Raw genomic sequence first — 21,818 nt, forward strand, 5'->3', positions numbered from 1 at the left:
TAATTTTCTAAATGAACTCTTAAAAGATGATGAGCATACTAGATGAAGGGATTGAAAACACTCTCGGCTTTAATTTTAAGAATAAGTGACATATGCCAGTTATACGAGTCGTACGACCAATATTCTTTGTGAATTTGTCATATTAGAAGCGAAAAAAGGCATGGCGATCAAGTTAGGTGAGTAACAATGATTTCTACGTTTTAATCTTATTGCGAGGAAGCAATTTTGAGCTTTAAAAGGTAATTAGTGAAAATATTAAGTTACTAATTAAAAAAAAATTCACTGGCATCTGACAGAACTTCAAATCGAAACTTTTCTTAACAAATTTCTTTTTAGTTTCAAAATTTTTATTTTGTTATTTTAATCCTCCAAAAAGAAAAAGCCAAATCGGACATACATTGGTTATGGGTCACCGTTTGGGAAAAGCTGGCTTTTAAAATTCTGGGTACTGATAAAATACCGAGGAGGAGGCCCATCCACCGAGGAAGTGACAGCCCGGCAGTCCATCGGTCTGAACGTCCAGAAAATCGGACACCGCGTTATTTAATAATTTCATTCCGGATATACCCCTTGAGGCCCCTGGGTGCCGTGCGGAAGAAAATTGGAAAAGTAAAAAAGCAAAATAAAAATAAAAATAAAAATCCGAGAGAGAGAGAGAGAGAGAGAGAGAGGGGTGTTGGGTTGCAGGACTCCTCCGGGGTATATTCCGTGCGTGGATCCTCTTCTTCGTAGCCATAAAAGAGAGGAACAAAAAGGACAACCGCATGCGTTTCTTGGTCTCCCTCCCGAGATTAAATTTTAGGTGCGTTCTTCTTCCACTTTCCCCATTGCCAATCTCTTATTCTGTCATAGATTTGGTGTTGTGAGTGGTGAGTTACCCCGTTTTTTCTTTTTCTTTGCATTCTTTTGTATATTTTAGTTGTTGATGATGTTTTTTCCCCGTTTTTCCTGATGTGGTTATGCGGCTGTACTTGTATAAATCTCGCCTTGGGCATCGTATACTTCGAAAAATTTTGTTTTTGATCTGTTTTACGGAGGAAAAATTTGATTTTGATAGCTGCTGATTGGCTGGGCCTTTGATCTTGATAAGGGTTTGAGATTTTGCGGTTGATTTGTATCGCTTGATGGACTGATCTGAGTTTTGCATTGAGATCACGGTGCATTTGTAAAAGGACATGGAATTCTGTGTGAAAATGGGTGGGCTTGGCATTCGGATATGTTATAAGTCTTGAAGCCCTTTTTTCATTTAGATGTGTTTTACTCGTTGGATTTGTTATTGCTAAACTACTTGAATATACTCTTGCAGTTCGCATTATATCTTGCACTCCAGGTCGTGTTTTATGTAATTGATACTTCAGAGTTTTACCTTTCATTTTGGTCAAATTTAATTGGTTCCAGTGGATGAATAATTTCTTCTCGTGGTACCAACGCTACTAAGTGCTTGAGGATTTGTTGAGTGTGGAAAAACCAGTCCTTTTGTTGGTTGGTTCATTGTGAAAACCGTTTTTCATGTCATTTTTCTGTGAACTTATGTGGTCAATTTTGTATCTTTAGGTGGGATATATTCTTTTCTGCAAGACTTTAGATGGGATATATCCTTTTCTGCGAGACTTTGTGTGTCTAGCATTAAGATTTGTGGATTCGTGGTTGATCTTTTATTCCCATTTTGGAACATATTTTGAGTTGGCTTGACAAAATTAAATAATTTAAACAATTTGTGACTGAGATGCTGCATATGCAAAATTGATTTTTCTAATCAACAATTCAGTTTTAAAATTTGATGAAAAATGCAAGTTCTTGGAGACATTTTAACTGCATACATGAAGGTCTATATCATACGCATACATAACCTAGTGTAGAATAGTGTTTGAAAACCCTTTTCTTTGGATTTTCTTGGAGCCTATCCAGTAGCACCTACATGTTTTGAGATCTTAATTTCACAAAATTCGAGTTCCTCTGCAAGCATTTCCTAGAGATTCAGTTTTGCCATTGGGAAGAAGCTTAGCAAACTATAGAAATAGGGACAGTTTTACACTGGTTTTGGCTGAAACTGACCATTTTGGTAAAAACTTGTTGGGTTTGGAAAAAGTTAAATGATGGCATGTTGTTGATTGTTGAAATACAGCTCACTTGCCTCTGCTGATATTTTTATGGAAATGTTACACACACACACACACACACACACATACATCCATACATATACATACATACATATATATATACACATACATACATACATACATACATACATATATATACACACACACACATTTATATTTATGTACACACACACACATTTATATACACATTTATACATATACACATTTATATTTATGTACACACACGCACGCATGCATGCGCGCGCGTGGGCGCATGCACGCACACACATACATATATAAAATACACTTCTATATATACATATATAAAACATAAAATATACATTTATGTACATATACATATACACTTTAAAAATATATAAAAATATATAGTTATATTTATGCGCATGCGCACACACACACACACTCTTGCATAGATTTTGTTCAAAGAGAAAACCTTTAAGGTGTATTATCATATGACTTTTACCTTAAATATCAAGGTTTATAAGTTTTGGTTAAGGTTAAGCATAAAGCTGTATAATTTTTTTCCATGTCCTAATACATTAATAATTTTCTTCAGGTCAGTTGTTATTTGATACTACTGAATTCTTGTGCTTTTGTTTTTTAAAATCTCACCAGGAGAATGGTCCATCAGAACAGTGAGCGAATACTCTGTTTTTTTTTTTTTTCCAGGTTTTATCTACAGAGAGTTCCCATGCGGTCTGTTGATTCCTTTGCATGTCGTTTTATGATGACAAAGGGAATGCAATATGTTAGATAGATGGGCAAACTAGTTTGCGGAATATTTTAATGCATCTGGGAGGATGGAAGTAAACTTGATGCTTTAGCGTATAAACAATCTTCATTAAATGGATATGGGCCTGTGCATGGTCAGATAGTTTATATGTGCTTACAATGATAGTCTGCTATAGGATTTTAGTCATAGTCCAATGGTGCAAGAATATTTCTGTAATGTGCAGGCATAGTAAGCAGTCAACTGTCAATGCAAGGTTGTAGGAACTCAGGCTGCATCAGATTAGATAATAAGTAGGTTTTCCTTAAAGTAATGAGATTTCAGAACTGACTAGCGACAGGAAGTAGTAGATTATTCAGCTTTAGGTACACTTGTTTTGGTTGAAAATTATTGTCTGCTTAAAGTTCATGGAGGGTTTGGTATCACCTTCGGGCATAGTAAAGCAGACACCCACTCGCAAATTTTGCACAAGTGGTTCCCAAAAGGATCTGTGGTCTATTTCAAGAGAAGGATCTTTAGCTGAACTAGATTCAGCTTTGTTATTACTGAAGAAGAATGGTGGCAATATTAATTCGAGGAATGCATTCGGCCTTACTCCTCTACATATAGCAACATGGAGGAATCATGTACCCATTGTGAAGAGGCTTCTTGCTGCTGGTGCTGATCCGGATGCAAGGGTATGTTGTTCATATCCTTGTTTTTCAATTCTTTAATCATCTCATTGCCTTTTGTGCCCATATTCATGTTTTCTCTTTGTGTTATGTTGTGCAACAGTTAAATGCTTATCTTTTAGTGGTAAGAGTTTGAGCTTATCCTTGAAAAATAAGAGATCTTCATAGTCTTTTGTTTTATATCTTTTATAAAATTCATGTTTTCCATTGAGCTTGATGAACATGGAACACTTGAAACCAAGTTTCGTTGTATGGATACTGGCACCCATACCACTCGGTAGGTGGCACGGTTCGGTATGCCGTCATGCCGTTCTGTGCTGGGCTTGAACCGCCATAACAAAGAAGATGGGGGAGAGGGGGGAGCGAGGGGGAGGGAGAGAGAAGAAGGGAGGGAGAGAGATGGCAAAGCTGGTGGAGTGTGGCTCGATGTAGCATCAAGGGCGAGGGAGAGGAGGAATGTGAGAGAGGAAAGGAGAGGGAGAGGGGAGAGGGAGTGATGCAGCCTAAGCCACGTTTCAATGGAGAGAGAAAGAAGACGCATGAAATAAAGAAAAATGGCAAAAGAAGAAAAAACTCTCTTTTCTGGAGTTTGATTCAATAATCATGAAATAAACTATACTTTGATTCCAATGTTGGCCAAAGGGGTCATATTCATAGAGTAAAAGTCCTAATCTAATAGCAAAAGGACTCTGAAATAAAATAGAAAAAAGATTAATATAAGGATTGAAACTTTCAATTGGACTAGAATTCTTTCGGGCTCTCAATGATCTATCAAACAATATAATTAGGCTCTGAAATTCGAAGTGGCGGTGAAGCGCCAGCCTCTAGAGCACGAAAGTGCTTTCGGAATGGGGTCATAATAGCGATTCTGATATTGGGTGAGAAAGTTATGACCGTTCTACCTTAGCTATATCAAAATCGATAGGATTAAGTGCAGTCAGCTTGGTTTCTTGACCTTTCGGATCTGTTTCTTCGAATCAAGGTATCTTTTGGCTAAGACATCTGCATCAGAGAGTAGGAGGGAGGGATACTAGATTGCTGCTAAGGTCGTTGAGGCCCTCGGAGGGCAAGAGGAGGGGTTCGGATGGCCTTCTCTCTCCTTCTCTCCTCTCTCTCACTTTTCCTCTCTTTTCTTCTCTCTCTCCTCCTCCATTGTTTTCTCATTTTGCATGCCGGAACTGTCTCAGTCCACCATTGACATGGCTCGGTACATTCCCAAATCGGGCGGTTTGGGATGGTTTCACAATCCTTGCCTGAAACATTATCTTTTCTGTGTTAAGATATTGTCATCGAAGCTTTCTTCCTTGAGTAAATGTTATGTTTTTTTACTTTGGACAAGAAAATGGCCACATTTCCCAGTAGCTTTCGCTATAACTATCAATTGCATGTAGAGTGTTATCAATTAGATCAGGTCAATGAGCCTAGGCACTTTCTTTTTGAAGAGAGAAAAAGGGGGTTGGCGGGGAATGAGGTTGTATCATGGAGGGCATATGAGTTACCCCTTATTTTCAGTATAGGAGTCTGAAACATATTTAAGCATTGTTGTCGGAAGGGTTGAATAGCCCTCATTTAATCAATTATCTGGAAAACATTTCGATTATCTTCTATTCTGTTTAGGATCCTTTTTGAAGCTATGCCTTTTTGGATATATAATGTGACATTAAAAGGTAACAATCGACACTTAAAAGACAAAAAACAATAGAAGAAATAGATCATTCCATGTGACTTATATAAAAGGACAACTTTATACAAAGTGATCAGGTTGTGTTGATTTCGTTGGTTTTGAATGATTTTTTGTTGATGAAATGTACGAAACTAAGGGTCCATTCTTTTATGGGTAAAAAATTTATCTAGAAATCTATATTTTTCTAGATAAATATTTTTCAGTCAATATTTAGATAGAAAATAATTTATCCATGTTCTTTTACGTATGAGAAAGTAGCTTCGAAATCTGTGATCCATATTCTTTTGCATTACTATTTTCCTAGATAAGTTGCTAAAATTTATCTAAATTTTTCATAATACCCTTTATGCCTTTTAGATTTGAAGAAAGTGGATGATTGAGTTATTGGGTATGAATGATAGAGGCATTAGAAATGAGGATGGGGCATTTTAGAAAAAAAATTAAATGCCCACTTTATTGGCTGATGGAAAAATGATTTAGCGATCCTTTAGATGGGTAAGATTTTCTCTCCATTTCATTGGTAAATGCTATTCATGGAAAATAACTTATCCATCTTGAAAAGTGTGAGAACATGGATAAATCAATCAATAGGAAAGTTGACCAACTTTTCCATGATATTTACCCACAAAAGAACTGGCCTTTAGTGTGGCTGATTGATATTTGTCTATTTTTCTGAATGGGCAAGTGAAGTTGGATGGCAATTATACTTATTTTTAAATATGTTTACCAAATCTTAACCAAACTCCAACCATTCTCTAGGCATGTTTGGCCTAGGTTACTTAATTGAAAAGAAAGTTGAGAAATCTATGGAAAGAGATTTCCAAGGTTGGGATATCTTTCTTGTGTAGATTTGCTCCAATTGAGAAGCTGTGGGGAGAGAAGGTTAGTTTTTGCATAGAGGTGGTATGTGAAATCCCCGTCATCTATTTGATATTGCTTTGGAGGTTAGCTTTCTTTGTCATGGATCAAATTGAGAGGGAACGATGTGCTTTTAAGCCATAGGTCATTGTATATAACCTTCCATAATCTTCTTCCTGTGTTTTCTTCTTTCCCCCTTTTTTTTTGGGGGGGGGTGTGGAGGGGTGCATTGTTTTCTCCTCGTACTCCCTGTGCAATTAATTGCTTCTTTATTAACATCGTTGTTCTAATACTATCAGAAAATTACTTAGGCATGAAGGTCTTTGATGAAAGCAAAATAAAATTATGACCTGCATTCTTAGGAGTAAGAGTTCTTGATGTGTTTCTTCCTTTATTAATAAATGAAAATTAAGAACATCTAATAAGGTTTATACTATCTTTTTTCACCTACAAATCTGCAAACAACTTGATGAAAGTCAGAGTAAAGTATTGTGTTGAGAGTTTCTGTCCATGCTGAATTGTCAAGATGATTGGGAATCATATTTTTCTGTCCCTTTCAGTTTTTTTTTTTGTTTTTTTTTTTTAAATAACATGTCAATTATCAAATTTAATTTGTAATGTCTATCTGTTTTCCACTTCCCTGAGCTGGGGCCTATTTTGGGAACCTTAAAACTTTGCTTTCTGGGATCTTTTTTCCCAATATCTCATCTCTACCTGTACCATCTTGGTTCAAGTAATTGGGATACCAGTTTCTATTGAATGCCACTAAAAGATTGATTAGGCATGAGGGATTTGAACGATCTACTGATCTCGAAGTGCTTTTTGACAATACATGAAGTTGACCACATTTCCTAAGGTTATGTGATTAGTGCATCATTTAAAATCTATAAGGTGGTAAATGTGTTGACCAATGATGACCTCAATTTCAGTTGGCAATTTGCAGTATTTTTTTTTTTGAATTCGCAATGGTTAGCTATCATTTCATTCTATATATTATTCAATCTATACAATGAGTAGCAAGTTTTGGTTCTTATGAGTGTTTAGAAAATTTATTTGTGATTTGGAAGTTGCGTGGAGCAAAAGGTTCTACTTGAATGAGTGTGTCATGTTATGGAACTCATATTTTTTCTATGAACTGGAGCTTTAGCACAAATAGCATGTAACTTTAGATGTGAAGATGCGTGCATGCATAGTCCAAGGTTACCCAAGTAACATTTAGTGTAAAATTTTACGCCAGTCAATCTTTCAGGCACCTTGATCCATTATCATTGGTGAGAATACTATCTAAGTTGATGTGTAGAGGGCACTCAATGAAATGAAATAATAGCTCTTTGCGATTGCTTGCAAGAAACAGGAAAACTGGATGGTCCATTAATAGTTGAGCAAAAGCTCATGCTTTTACATAAGTTTGAACCTTGTAGGGGAATTAGTTCTGACCAAGCACTGGTCTCTTACAAATACAGAGTTCACTTTTCATTCTTGTTTGTTGAATATCAATGTCTCTGGAGGCTTCCAAGTGAGAGAACGACATCGAGGAGTATGTTGAGCCTGGATATTTCTAACACCATTATGTGTTAACATTTTCATGAAAATAATGGTCATGAGACTGCTGGACTTATTATTGCTGTAATTACTTTGAAGGTCCATTTATATTATCAATGATCAATCAAATAATCTATTCAGGAGCAATAGACAACTGAAAAAGATCAAATTGACTCTCTTCCTCATTTACTAGCTTGGTTTAATGATTTCTTTTATTTGTAGTCTTTTCTCTTCCTCAACATTTAGCTAAAATCAGCACATATTAAAAATGTCATTTGTTAGATGCAGATCTTGGTTAAACTTGGGTAATATATGTTGTTGCTGGATTCATAAATATTTGTGTCATTGGTCTAAGAAACAATATGTTTCTTATTTCAGTACAGTAACTTGAATGGGGAATATATTCTTGATTCTGGTTTTCTGTCTAAAATGTACACTATCTATTCAGGATGGAGAGTCGGGATGGAGCAGCCTGCACAGAGCACTCCATTTTGGTCATCTTGCGATAGCAAGTGCTCTTCTACAATTTGGTGCATCCCTCAGTTTGGAGGACTCTAAATGTCGTACCCCAGTTGATCTTCTCTCTGGGCCTGTCTCTCAGGTTGTTGGAAATGCACTTGACTCAGGTACTTATCATGAGAGAATATGTAACCTTTGATAATAATTTGTTCATGGTATTGCAATTTATGGGAAAGAACTGATCAACTTTGTACTGGTGATTACTTGAATGGTCCTTGGATCGGTTAAGTTTATCTAGTCCGTATTTGTCTGGTAGTTATTTTTGCAGCATCTTTGTTACAAGTTGATTGCTTAGTTCTTATCATTTATTACTACTTATTTGAGTGTTCTTGAATCTTGTTGTGCAACAATTTAGTGAAGCATCGCTATATAAATTTGATGCTTAAATAGTTTTCTATTTCATCTTATTAGCTGCAACAGAAGTCTTCGGGTGGGGAAGTGGGACAAATTATCAGCTGGGAACTGGCAATGCACACATACAGAAGTTGCCATGCAAAGTTGATGCACTCCAGGGCTCTTATATTAAAATAATAGCTGCTTCAAAGTTCCATAGTGTAGCTGTTGGTTCCAAAGGGGAGCTTTACACCTGGGGATTTGGGAGGGGGGGTCGCCTTGGACACCCAGATTTTGACATTCACAGGTATCTGGTTCATCTGCAACTTATCATGCTCTTTGTAATCTACATGATAATGATCAAGTGCATGCATAGTGTAGTGGATGATTGACCAGATTCAACTTTCATTTGTGACATCTTATCAACAAGTGCATTCTGTTCATTAACTTCATGTTCTTTAGTTTCTGATATCATCAAATGATTAGAATATCACAAATTCTATCTTTCAAGGATTGAAGACCTGGTTCTGATGCCTGTCCTGGACTGGTCTTAGGGTGGTATGGTATTGAGATGCTCTCATCTTGACCCTCAGAATAGGCTAGTGTCCTGACACCGTAGCAGAATGCCACCAAACCTCCTTTTTATGTTTTTTTGGTTTTTAATTATTAATGGTTTTTTGTTGGTTTTAAATATATTAAGATCTCTTTAGCCACTTAAATAGGTACCGTATCAAGATATCTTTCTTGCTGGTTTGAAATTATTTCTATGTTATTTTAATTGTTAGTTTTTTTTAAAAAATAATATACTTTTATACAAACAAAAATGCACATGAAAAAATATTGTATTGTAAGTTGATCCCCACCCTACAAGGTATCCAAATTTCATGCCAAATAGGAAAATTTTGGCATGCTTTATCTTCTTTTTTAAAATTTCGTGGTTAAATAAATAACAACATAGGAAGGGTGGATGACTTTATGGAATGTGTGATGATTAATGGTGTAGAGGATGCCAGATCGAAACATGGGAAGGGTTAATTTATGCACCTTCTCCCTCCCTCCCTCCCTCTCCTCTCTGAACTCCCTCTCATGGTTGAACCAAAGAGACTAAAGGGAGCCATCAAGGTCTTTCTTTTTCGATGAGCGACACCTGGCTATCTTGGTCTGTAGTAAGTGACCTAGCAAGGGAACTAGCCTATCCTGACTTGTACCAACCAGAACAGTCGAGATGTTCCAGTTCCTGAGCCAATCAGTGTCCTAGGGTTTTCTGGTACTGTTCTCTTGTTAGAACGGTATTGTGCTGTCATAATGCACCGGTACTGGAAGGAAGTTAGTCCTTGTTACCTATACTGAAACATATTTCATTAGAGCATTGGGAGCAATTTAAGGATTTTAGGGTACATCCTACTCTTCGAAATTAGTTTTTCATATTAGTGAAAGTTCTATCAAACGGAGTCAATTGATTCAAAAGAGAGCCATCCAAGCATAGGTCCCAGACAAAATGAGTCATCCTGATGATTAATGGAGCACTAAAGCGATAACCATTTTCTGAAGTGTCAAATTAATATTGATTGCTTTCCCTTGTACTTTGGATGTTTTTGGTAGTTTGGAGGAAGCTGTGGTGAACCATATCACATAAATTATTGGATTATCAAGATGCAGTCTTTAGCTATTAGTTTAACTTTTCCATTTATCTTTGCTATTTTGTTGTGAATCTACATTAGTTATCTCTAGTAGTTGACATGCTGAGCTTTGATCATTTGCAGTGGTCAAGCTGCTGTCCCTTGTACTTTGGATGTTTTTGGTAGTTTGGAGGAAGCTGTGGTGAACCATATCACATAAATTATTGGATTATCAAGATGCAGTCTTTAGCTATTAGTTTAACTTTTCCATTTATCTTTTTTGCTATTTTGTTGTGAATCTACATTAGTTATCTCTAGTAGTTGACATGCTGAGCTTTGATCATTTGCAGTGGTCAAGCTGCTGTAATTACTCCTCGGCAGGTGACATTAGGGCTGGGGTCACGTCAAGTGAAGTCTATTGCAGCAGCCAAGCATCATACAGTAATTGCAACAGAAAGTGGAGAGGTTTTTACTTGGGGATCAAATAGAGGTTTTATATCCTACATCTTTATCAACTTTACCTTGTTGGTGTTGAATCTATGTGATTATTGGATAATTTGGTTAGGGTCTTTAAAAGCAAAATTGCTTCTTGCTGTGTCATGGAGCTTTCGTCGGATCACTATTTGAAAGCTAATACTATTAATTTCTGTTTATCTGTTAGCTGTTACTGTCATTGTGCTTTGATAATTTTCTTTTTTCTTGTTTTCTTTCCCCCTCAACAATTACATGTAGAGGGTCAGCTTGGTTATACTTCAGTTGACACACAACCTACACCAAGGCGTGTGAGCTCCTTCAAAGTGAAAATAATTGCGGTTGCTGCTGCAAACAAACATACTGCTGCAGTTGCAGAGTCTGGAGAAGTTTATACGTGGGGTTGCAACAAGGAAGGTCAGCTTGGTTATGGGACCTCCAACTCTGCCTCAAATTACACACCACGGATGGTTGAATACTTGAAAGGGAAAGTTTTTAGAGGAGTCTCAGCAGCAAAGTATCATACTATAGTCCTAGGAGCTGATGGGGAGGTAAATACATGTGAAAATTTTACTTGGTCAAATCCATTTTCCATTACTGTTTCATAGCAATTTGTTGGAATAGGTTGGTGGGTTCAAGTTCTTGTTGGGTCAGTAGGGCTGAAATTGGATTGGATATGGATCTGATATTAGTATATCCATGTCCATATTTGTTTTATTCAATGAATATGGATATGGATATTATTCGTTTTTCTATCCATATCCATATTCATTTTTCTTTGATGGACATGGATACAGATATGGATATTAGTTGGATGCTAAATTTTTATTCATATCCAGATAGATTCGGATATGAAAATGAATCCGAATGGATATTATCCGATCCACTTTCACCCTTATGGGTCAAGCTGTTGATGCACAAATGGCAGAAACCATGGTTACTGGGAAATGCATTTCCCATGCACCTTACTGTGAGAGACATGTTGCAAACAAATTTATCTTCCTCGTATTGTTTAAACAGTAGGGGAACTAGTAGCGCACTTGTTGAACCACTTTTAGACATTATCGGGGGCCAATGACAAACCCCTAGATACTAGTTCTCTTAGAAATTTTACATGGATTCTCTTGTCACATTCAAATGATTATCTCTTGTTTCTGACTCCCAGCACTTCTTCCCCACTTTCAATTTAGTTATAATATTTGGCATATTTTTCTCATAAGCTATGGTTATGCATTATACATGCTTGAATAAAAGAATTTTTAATCATACCTTCTAGTGATTCGGTGTTGGCCAATCCAATCCTGCTGGCAATTTTGTGCTTTCTAACCAATACTTTCCTGTCGGTCAGTTACTGGATAAAACTTGGCATAAATTCTTTAGCATGCTTGCTTGAACAATTCTGAGAGATTAAAACATGAATGATCTAACTCTGATCCTGCTGCCACTATGATCCTCATAACTCAATCCATATGCTACCTTCTTGGAGTACCAATTTTCAATACTAATTTAGTACATTTACTGTTTCAGTTCATAAGCCTGTTTGACTTTGGTTGAGATCTCTAGGTTTTTGCATATTTGGTTGAATTTGATGAGCGGGCCCTATCTTCATTCTCATCCTGGTCTGCATTTGTTATGATTGTTACAGGTATTTACCTGGGGCCATCGCCTTGTGACCCCAAAGCGTGTTGTGATTGCTAGAAGTATAAAGAAAAGTGGAAGCACACCGCTCAAGTTTCACCGGATGGAGCGTCTTCATGTCATCTCAGTTGCTGCTGGAATGATTCATAGCACAGCTCTTACCGATGATGGTGCTCTCTTTTATTGGGTCTCATCAGATCCTAATTTAAGATGTCAACAGGTGCGATTTTCCGAATATTGCCTTTTAAGATTTATTTGTGCTCTTGACATTGAGTTTTAAAATTTATTATACTGTTGATTGTTTAGGAAAGGGCCCTGCACTAGACCAAACATTTACAAATTTTCTGTTTCTTGTACTAATACTTTGACTTTCTTTTCATAACTTTTATCTAATTTTTCTGTTTTATACAGCTTTATTCAATGTGTGGAAGAAATATTGTGGGCATCTCAGCAGGTAAGTACTGGACTGCTGCTGTTACAACAACAGGAGATGTATATATGTGGGATGGAAAGAAAAATAAGGACGTGACTCCTATTATAACTCGCTTGCATGGTGTGAAGCGAGCTACATCCGTATGTGTTGGTGAAACACATTTGCTAGTTCTGTGTGCTCTTTATCATCCTGTTTATCCTTCCAAATCAGATGAATGTCACCTAAATCCAGTGAAAGACAGCACTGAATCAGAAGAATTAGATGAAGAATTTCTGTTTGATGACATACACACAGATATAAGCCCTAAAGCCGTGCAAACTGTTTCAATCCATACTGGGGCTGTACCAAGCCTGAAATGTTTATGTGAAAAGGTTGCAGCTGAATTTCTGGTTGAGCCAAAGAATGCTATACAGTTATTGGAAATTGCAGATTCTCTAGAAGCTGAAGACCTAAGAAAGCATTGTGAGGTACTCTTATGTTCCTTAATGCTAAATTAAATTAGAACGTTGCCTTTCTCATTTTCTTTAGCTTCTTAATTAAAAGCTGACGAGTTAGTGCCCTGCAGGAGCTAGCTATACGCAACCTTGATTATGTATTCACTGTCTCTGCACCATCTATTGCAAACGCTTCGTCTGAAATTCTGGCCAAGCTTGAGAAGTTATTGGATACAAGATCATTGGAGTCCTGGAGTCACCGTCGCCTTCCCACACCAACAGCTACTTTTCCTGCTGTTATTAACAGTGATGAGGAGGGGGATAATGACATAGGATATCTTAGGCTTCGTGACAGTCACAAACCTGTATCAAGAAAATATGAAGACTCAAGATCTGACTGTTTTCTGCAAAAAGAGAGCATTGCTGATCAAGCGGTCTTCAAGCAAGTCAGAGCACTTAGGAAAAAATTGCAGCAAATAGAGATGCTTGAAGCTAAGCAGTCTGGTGGTCAGCTTCTTGATGGCCAACAGATTGCAAAGCTTCAAACCAAATCTGCTCTTGAAAGTGAACTTGTGGAACTTGGGTTTCCCCTTGAGAAAGAATCCAGACTATCTTATCCTGGCTTATCCAATGGGAAGGGGAATAAGAAAGATGATTTTTCTAGAAAACAAAGGAGGAAAAATAAGCAGAAGACAGCACAATCTGATGTTCTTTCTGTAAATAGTGAATTTTATGAGGAGCAGCACTTAGATGAGGAATTCCCTGACATCAAAACTCTTCAAACATCTTGGGAAAAGGTGAGTTTCAAGATTTCTTTGTGGTTGATATCTTGAACATATAATTGCTTCTTTGCTTGTGTATAATCACCGCACTTATAGCTTGCATTTTGGTGTTTTTTTTTTTTCCCCTGAATTTCTCTTGGTACGGTATGGAGATATTCAATTTTGGTTTATTAGTATGGTATATTTAAATGCTTGCTGAAACTTTTGTTTTTCCCCCATTCACTTTTTCTGGAACGGAGTAGTGTATATTTCAGCACTGGCAATTTTCACATAAAACTGTGCTTTCCCAGGAGTTGGAACATGATGTTTTTTTGTCATCAGTTGGTGTGTAGAAACCAAGTTGTCCTTTTTCTAAAACCTTTTTCCCTTTTTGATGTTTGGCCTTTTCATATATTGGATTCAGTGGGTTCGATATGAACAAAAGATTTAGTTAGCATACAAAATTGAATAATAAAGATCATGTGTATCAAAATGTGTATGAAATTTCCATGATTAGGCTAAGAATTTTGAATATTTCTAATGATTTTTATACCTTAAATATAAGCTTAGATTGTGAAAGATGGTTTCTATCTCTTCTTAGTGATGTATGGCTTGCTTTATGACAGGAAGAGGTTGAGGGGGATGCTACCAATAACATTGGAATCACTGAAGACCGCTCTTTTGACAGCCCAAGAGGCATTTCTAAATCTCATAATGATAAGGCTTCCCAATCAAAATCATCAAAGAAAAAGAATAGGAAAGGTGGTCTGTCAATGTTTCTGAGTGGTGCTCTTGATGACACCCCAAGACATGCCCCTCCACCCCTGACACCTAAAAGTGAGGGACCAGCATGGGGTGGGGTTAAAATCACGAAAGGACACACTTCTCTTCGTGAGATACAAAATGAGCAGAGTAAAACAAAGGAGATGATAATTGCTAGTTCAATGGATCAGTCTGAAGATCCAGTTGAGCCAGCAAGTAGTGGACAGATTCGACTGAGTTCATTTCTACCTGGGGCAATATCAAGCCCTATAGCTGTTGTCCCAGCCCGAAACACTCCAGCATCTGAAGGAGATAAGAGCACACCTCCTTGGTCATCAGCTGCTACTTCACCTGTTTTGTGCCGGCCATCATTGAGGGATATCCAAATGCAACAGGTATGAAAACAACAAAACCAGTTGTAACATTACCAGGCACTTATATGTTCACAATTTTGTTTGGTACAAATGCTAAATTACGTCAATATCTTTTCTTGTTATCAATATGTTCCATATCACAAATTATCATATTAGTTTAGTGATATTTGTACGGTGAGATTATTATTAAATCCTGTGTTCAATAATCTTCATGAGACAGCTAGAACTTTCAGATTCGTTGTAGATTGTTTATCCAGATTTCAGTTATTTCTAGGGGAAAGTAGTCATGTTATGGCATCCTATGTTTGCTTAGTGTTGTGATTCAAAATTTATTTTTTTTTATATATTTCATTTGATCCTAGTTATATTCTGCTCACAAAATTGTCCTCACTGGAAGCCACATATCAGTGATTTGTTGGATTCATGAAGATTCCATGAATGTTATATTCACTGCCTGGTTATATTCAGTGATTTGTTGGATTCATTTGATCCCAATTATATTCACAACCTGCCATGTATGGGTTTCTTTTCGTTTCTACTGCTTTGTTCTATTGGTAAACAAATATAGAGAAGTTAGTTGCATAAGTTTTTAAGTTGAAACAAGTCATCTGAACAATTATTTTCAAATGTCTCTTGGGCAGGAGAAAAAACAACAGAGCCTCTCTAACAGCCCTAAAACTAGGATATCAGGCTTTTCGGTCTCTACTCAGGTTTCAACATCAGAAGCTAGTGGTCAGAAACATTCTGTCCCCAACCGCTGGTTCAAGCCGGAGACCGATGCTCCATCCTCCATCCGCTCAATTCAGATCGAGGAGAGAGCAATGAAAGACCTCAAGCGCTTCTACAGCAGTGTTAAGCTGGTGAAACCCCAGCCTCAACCACTGTGATCTTAGGAACATGTATGATTTTACCCCTTTTTCCAGTCAACTTGTAAACGAGATTGTACAGATAACTGTAACTTTAGTCCTTAATTTAGTTATGTTACTTAGATGAGTCGATCTTGCTGCCTTTTTATATAATTCGAAATTCTACTGCATATACAACTAAATTTGTGTTTAAGATTTGAATATCACGGCATACAGATATATCAAACAAGTCAAAACTCCAATAGGCAAAACACGAGTGAACATATTCCAATAGACAATTCAATCAGTAAATTGAATTGCTACTGATTGAATTGCCAATATAAATAGGAATTAGTGACTTTGTTTCGTTACTAGTTAGTCGGTTACAGAATTACTAGAAGAATTTTATATTTGTTGCTTGTCCTTAGTTTAACTAGCCTCCATGATACCTGACGAAGTTCTATTAGGGTTTTCTTTTCTTTCTAAGTCCTATGGTCAACCTGAGCTTTTCTCCTCTTGTTAAGATCCTCAAATATGCATCTCTAATATCATGCTGCTGTTAAAATCCTAATGTAGATGGAATATGCCAAGGTTCTAATTGTTGTAAGATGATTCATAGGCATATCCTTGTAGCTGGGGTTTAAGCTCTGGTAAAAATGTCATATTTCCACTACATGGGGTGAAAAATTCAAAGTCATTTCTTCCTCATGCTGGCCTGATAAGTCTATGTACATATGTGGGACAAATCTCTCCCAAAGCACTTTGTCAGACAATCAATGCAGAAGCATGATCGGCAAACAGAAATAATTTGGCTTGCCACCAAAAGGGCTTAACGAAATCAAAAATTGCATTTGAAATGGGTTATCTCGTTGGCTTAATGTGAACTCTTTTCGGCTTTCATTTCACAGCCCCAAAATAAAAAGTCTCACCAAGAAAAGGAAAAAAAGGAAGAAAACTTTTAGAGCTATTTTTCCTTTGAAAACTAATGAGTAGTTTATCCTTCACATCCTGTGATCCTTCGTGTCACTTTTCCTTTCGTCAAGTAATTTTCTGAAGTATGCTGAGGAGATGGAATAAAACAGATTCAATTACTCATGAATTTTATGATGGGGTTTTTTTCCAAGGTCGAATTGGTTCATGATGTGTTCCACCACAATGTTGTTATAATAGTTACTATCACAATCATTTATCTTAATAATATACATACTTTCAGATTACATAGGCTGGGGCAAATAATAATCGTTATAATCATTATAACGATCAATAACAATTTTAGTATGGTCTGTTGTAGTAGAATAATGCCATTATCCAATCATTTGCGGAGTAAAAGGAGTGAAATATGACACTGCTATTATTCCATTATAATATAACTATAACATTCATTATCATATCATGGTTATTATTTTCATAAATAATTGCATAAGCTGGGGCGAATATTGGCCATTATAATCATTATAATGGTCTGTAGTAAATTCTGAAAAGTCTCTTATAATAGAATAGCATTATTGAAACCTTAAAGGAATGAAAGATTAAAATATAACACAATTATTTTTTAAATAATGTCTATTTTTTGTTATAATATCATTGTAATGGCTGCTATTACAGCCACCATTTTAATAAAAATGTAATTTGAAATCGCATAGGTTGGGGTAAGTATTAGCTATTATAATGGTTTGTAATGAATCTGATGAGATCTGGGTGGTGCACTCGCACCTCTCTTTAACATTAAAAAAATGGCATCAAAACCTTTCAGAAAAGAATGGAGGGCTTTGAGCTCAGCAAACAATAACAAAAAGAGGAAAAATATATTGTTGTAAAATCTCAGTAAAAAATAGTTATACAGATATGAAGAAAGGCAAGGATATGAGTAAAATTTTTGAATATATATACACACACACATGCACATACATATATGCATACATGCATGCACACATATGCATACACATATATACATGCATACATGCATGCATGCATACATACATATAGACATACATACATTAGCACACAACATACACATATAATGTTTGTGTGTGTTATAGTTATTCTTGTTATTCCTAATATATGGTAGCCATTTTAATGAACAATTGAAAAGCATTTTTGTATACTAAGGTTGCATTGCACACTTCAACTCTTTCAAGATTCAACAATTCAAATTAATGATTTCTTAGTACATGATTGGTATAAATTATTTTTAGTATTGTCAACGTTCAACTTGGAAAACTCATAATTGATATTTTTAGTTTTTTATTTTTTCTTAATTATTAGTCAAACAAAATTAATAAATCTGTGCCTTTGTTTTGTTTTATGTTTTGTATTTTCATTTAGAATGGTTTAGTTTATAAATGGAATCAGAATGGGAATGGATAAGAATGAGAATTGGAATAGTTATATTACTCGATGTGCTTGGTTTATAATTGGAATCGAAACTGAAATTGGAATGGAATTTGATTACTAGAGGAGAGTAAGGAATGAATTTTATAATCGGAATGAGATTTGATTACTAAGAGAGATTAAGAAATGGATTTTGGATTGATTGAGATATTTTCATTATCTCTGAAATTGAAATAAAGATTAAAATTTTTTTAACTAAATAATTAGAATGAGAGTCATTTATTTTCATCCTCATTTCAGAGTCTGACATCTTTACCGACCATACTTTTTAAAAAAATGGGCATCCATCCCGCAGGTTGACTATCAATGGATAATTAATCATTGTTAATGAAAAATTATATTGATGACTGTTCTTCGTTTACTTCACGGTCCTGCACACATTTACACAATTGCCTTAGCATATGTGTTCATGAACATGTGTAGCCACGCAAAAAATTGGCCTCCGCTGTGTGGGAACTTACATGTAAAACGCTGACTGTGTTATTTTATTCATATTTCTGTACATTATTATTTGAGCGTTCATTTCATGCATTCTTTTTGCTAGTATAAATAGAATATACATATATAAGCTGTTATAAAAACATAGTGCCTTTTATTTCAAATCGTAGGGCCCGCCACTACTATCTCAATCAGAAGGATCACCGACGTGGAACGGTGTGGGATCCACAAGCCCAATGATGATTTGCCGATAAAAGAAAAGTGGGATCCACAAGCCCAATGATACTTAATTGGCTCACAGATTGCCATGCATGAAACGAATGGGCGAAAGCATGGATGGATCCTCCCTCCATGAATGGAGCAGAGAGAAGGGAAAATGATTGGTCAAAAAGATGATGAGACATGTCACCAATCATATTCTATATGCAGAAGACCAACCTCATAGCATTGGATTGGAGGGAGGAAGAAGAGAGGTTGGTGGGTTAGGCAAAAAAAAAAAAAAAAAAAAGGAAACAGAAAACAAACGGCAGGGGACCCCATTCCGAGGTGGGCAGGAAGGGAAAAAGAAAAGTGAGAAAAAGTTGGAAATCTCTGAATGGATGTGAAAACCTCATGAAGAAAGAAACCAAATGCTTGGAAGCAATCATTCGTGGTTGATGTGCTCATGTGCCTCGTAAACGTAAAGCCACACGCCCCCACTCCCCCGCCTCCATTGTGTGTGAATTAGCTCAGTTGGTTGCCTTTAGGCCTGGTTCGTGTAAGGCGGTCTATATCTCGTTGAATTTGCTTAACGTTAACATTTGTGGGATAAGCCATTGTTTATTAGAACTGTATTAGCATTTATGATTCTGCACCACAACGTACAATACTCTAATGGATGGCCGCTATATCATTTGTCTCAAAGATAGACGGCTTTCCTATACCGTCATTATATATGATATATCATATTAATAATATCTTATCATATGCAAAGAGTAAAAAGAAATTATCCTTCCATCTCCGAGATGGATAATGTGATGACTATTTAAAATTATTTCATTTTTTATGATTCAAAAATTACGTCATAAAAAATTTGAACCCCTATTCCATTTGTTTTTAAAGAAAACAATGATCGAAAGTTGATGAAAGCAAATAAGCAAGTGATGCCTGACTTTAATTGGAGTATAGATGATAAATGGAGCCAGTAGGAGCTTCTTGGTTTACATACAGGAGAGATGCCTGAAGGATCGAGCGAACAATTATTGCATTATCATATAGATTAGAGCAATTAAGGTCTATTACATTGGGCATCGGCCTATCACGACTCCTACCGTAGCGGTCATTGGTTACACCTTCTTGCATCTAATAATGATCTTTCATCTCTTAGCTGTAATGATAAAATTATAAACTATTAATTGATATATTTTTTAAACTATATTCTTATGATTATATATGACTCATTTATTTTATGCTTTATTTTTTTCCTTTGAGGCCCTACGAGTTGATGTATGTGTATTTCTGGGCTACTTTGGCAACTTGGACATATATGACCCAGAACTTCTTATTTTTTTATTGTAGCTTAAGATATATTATTTTGGATATTTTAATTCATTCATGACTCTTCTTGAAGTGAATACATTGGATACTTTTTGGCTTCAATATAAATTGAAAATATATATTTGATGTAGATTCGGAGTTGGAAAAGCCGTATGGATCTCATATATTGAAATTCTAATATGTATGTAAATAGATTTATATGTGCATGTTGTTAGTTATGGTAAACACAAAAAGAAACCCTAAAGTATTGATAAAAAATGTCACACGTTCACTAAATGGATTGGATTCAAGCAACATTTAGAAACGTCTATAATGACACTTGTAAACATAAAATAATTGGTGATAAAACAATTTTAAGCAATATTTGTAAATATTGTTTGTGAAGACAATATGACACTTATAAGTATCATAATACTTTCTGTTGCTTTAGTTATAGTTACATTAATGAAATTATTAGAGCTACATTGACAAAAATCGAAAGAGCCGAATAGATAATATATTTAAGTGATATTAGTAATATCTCAATAGATTACTAAGGTGACACTTAAAATTACTGTCTAACCTAAAGATTTAAAATATTATTTTCTTTTTAGCGATGCCTATAAATATCCTATAAAATTGAATGGACTTTTGCTTCAAAGATTATTTTTATCTTTTTATTATTTATCAAATTCTGATTGTCTGATTAAATATGGACCATCTGGATTTCAACAAATTGAAGTGCTCAGGTGTATAATTATTGTAGTAAATATTTTAAAGATCAAGATTATTTTATGTCATGATTAAATTGATTTTTTTTGAAAAAGAATCCTCTCCGTGGACCACTGAAGATGAAGGTGGCACGGAGAAGCCGCGATCGGAGTAGGGGTGGGAATTTCGAGTGCGCATTGGGCACTTAAGGGGGGTGTGTGCGGAGAAGCGGTGGGTCATGGTGGGGGCAAGCACAGAGCAACCATGGGCATTGGAGGTGGGGGGGGCGCAGAGCAACTGCGGGTGCCTGATGTAGGAGGCATAAAGATGCAGGCATTGAAAGGGGGTTAGAGATCGAGAGCAGATGAGGCATGGGCCACCAGGGGGGTTGGGGTGTGGTGAGGTGCGGGTTGCAGAGGGAAGGGAGGTTGTGGTGTGCAGAGGAGCGACGAAGGCGTGAGGGGCCGAGTGGTGGCATGGAGGAAGCGTAAGGGGCCGGATGGTGGCGTAGGGAGCCGGGAGAGGGACACGCGGAGGAGTCATGGGCAGCACCGACGGGGGTGAGGGGTTTGGGCGCGATGAAATCGCGGAGAGAAAAAAAAAGAAAGCGAAATAAAATAAAATATTATTTTTAAAAAAATTAATAAAATATATAAAAATAATAATATATAATATTTAAAATATTTTTTATAATAAATTATTATATAAGAGCACCATAGTAAAATTCAAATTGGATGGTGATGCATATGACAGCTGTCAGAAAAACTTAACACCTACATCGATGAAATGCTGCATAAATTTAAAGCAACCGTGTCTTAAATCGCATTTCAGATAAATATTGGTAAGATATGACTTAAACTCTGTTAGGATGTTTTTTTCAGTTTTCCCTGATGTTCTTTGAAATGCCACAGTAGATTCTACCAAAAAAAAAAAAAGCCACGATAGACTATATTTGTTGCAGTGGAAGAT

At 36.1% G+C, this 21,818-nt stretch overlaps 1 protein-coding gene across 2 annotated transcripts; it reads left to right on the forward strand.

The window, feature by feature from the left end:
* Window positions 1-664: 664 nt before the first annotated feature.
* LOC105034843 (uncharacterized) lies at window positions 665-15,937 on the forward strand. 2 transcript variants are annotated; one of them, XM_010910152.4, is made up of 11 exons: window positions 665-802; window positions 2,790-3,527; window positions 8,054-8,231; window positions 8,536-8,764; window positions 10,427-10,566; window positions 10,809-11,098; window positions 12,193-12,405; window positions 12,597-13,085; window positions 13,184-13,849; window positions 14,440-14,970; window positions 15,591-15,937. In XM_010910152.4, exons 2-11 carry the CDS (start codon window positions 3,258-3,260, stop codon window positions 15,834-15,836), a joined length of 3,252 nt encoding a protein of 1,083 aa, XP_010908454.1. In that variant the 5' UTR covers window positions 665-802; window positions 2,790-3,257; the 3' UTR covers window positions 15,837-15,937. The 2 variants fall into 2 exon arrangements, with proteins under 2 accessions (XP_010908454.1, XP_019702667.1); XM_019847108.3 differs by lacking the exon at window positions 665-802 and having other exon boundaries at window positions 3,051-3,527; window positions 8,545-8,764.
* The last annotated feature ends 5,881 nt before the right edge of the window (window positions 15,938-21,818 follow it).

Source organism: Elaeis guineensis, chromosome 2 (assembly GCF_000442705.2).
Source record: "Elaeis guineensis isolate ETL-2024a chromosome 2, EG11, whole genome shotgun sequence".
Taxonomy (NCBI): domain Eukaryota; kingdom Viridiplantae; phylum Streptophyta; class Magnoliopsida; order Arecales; family Arecaceae; genus Elaeis; species Elaeis guineensis.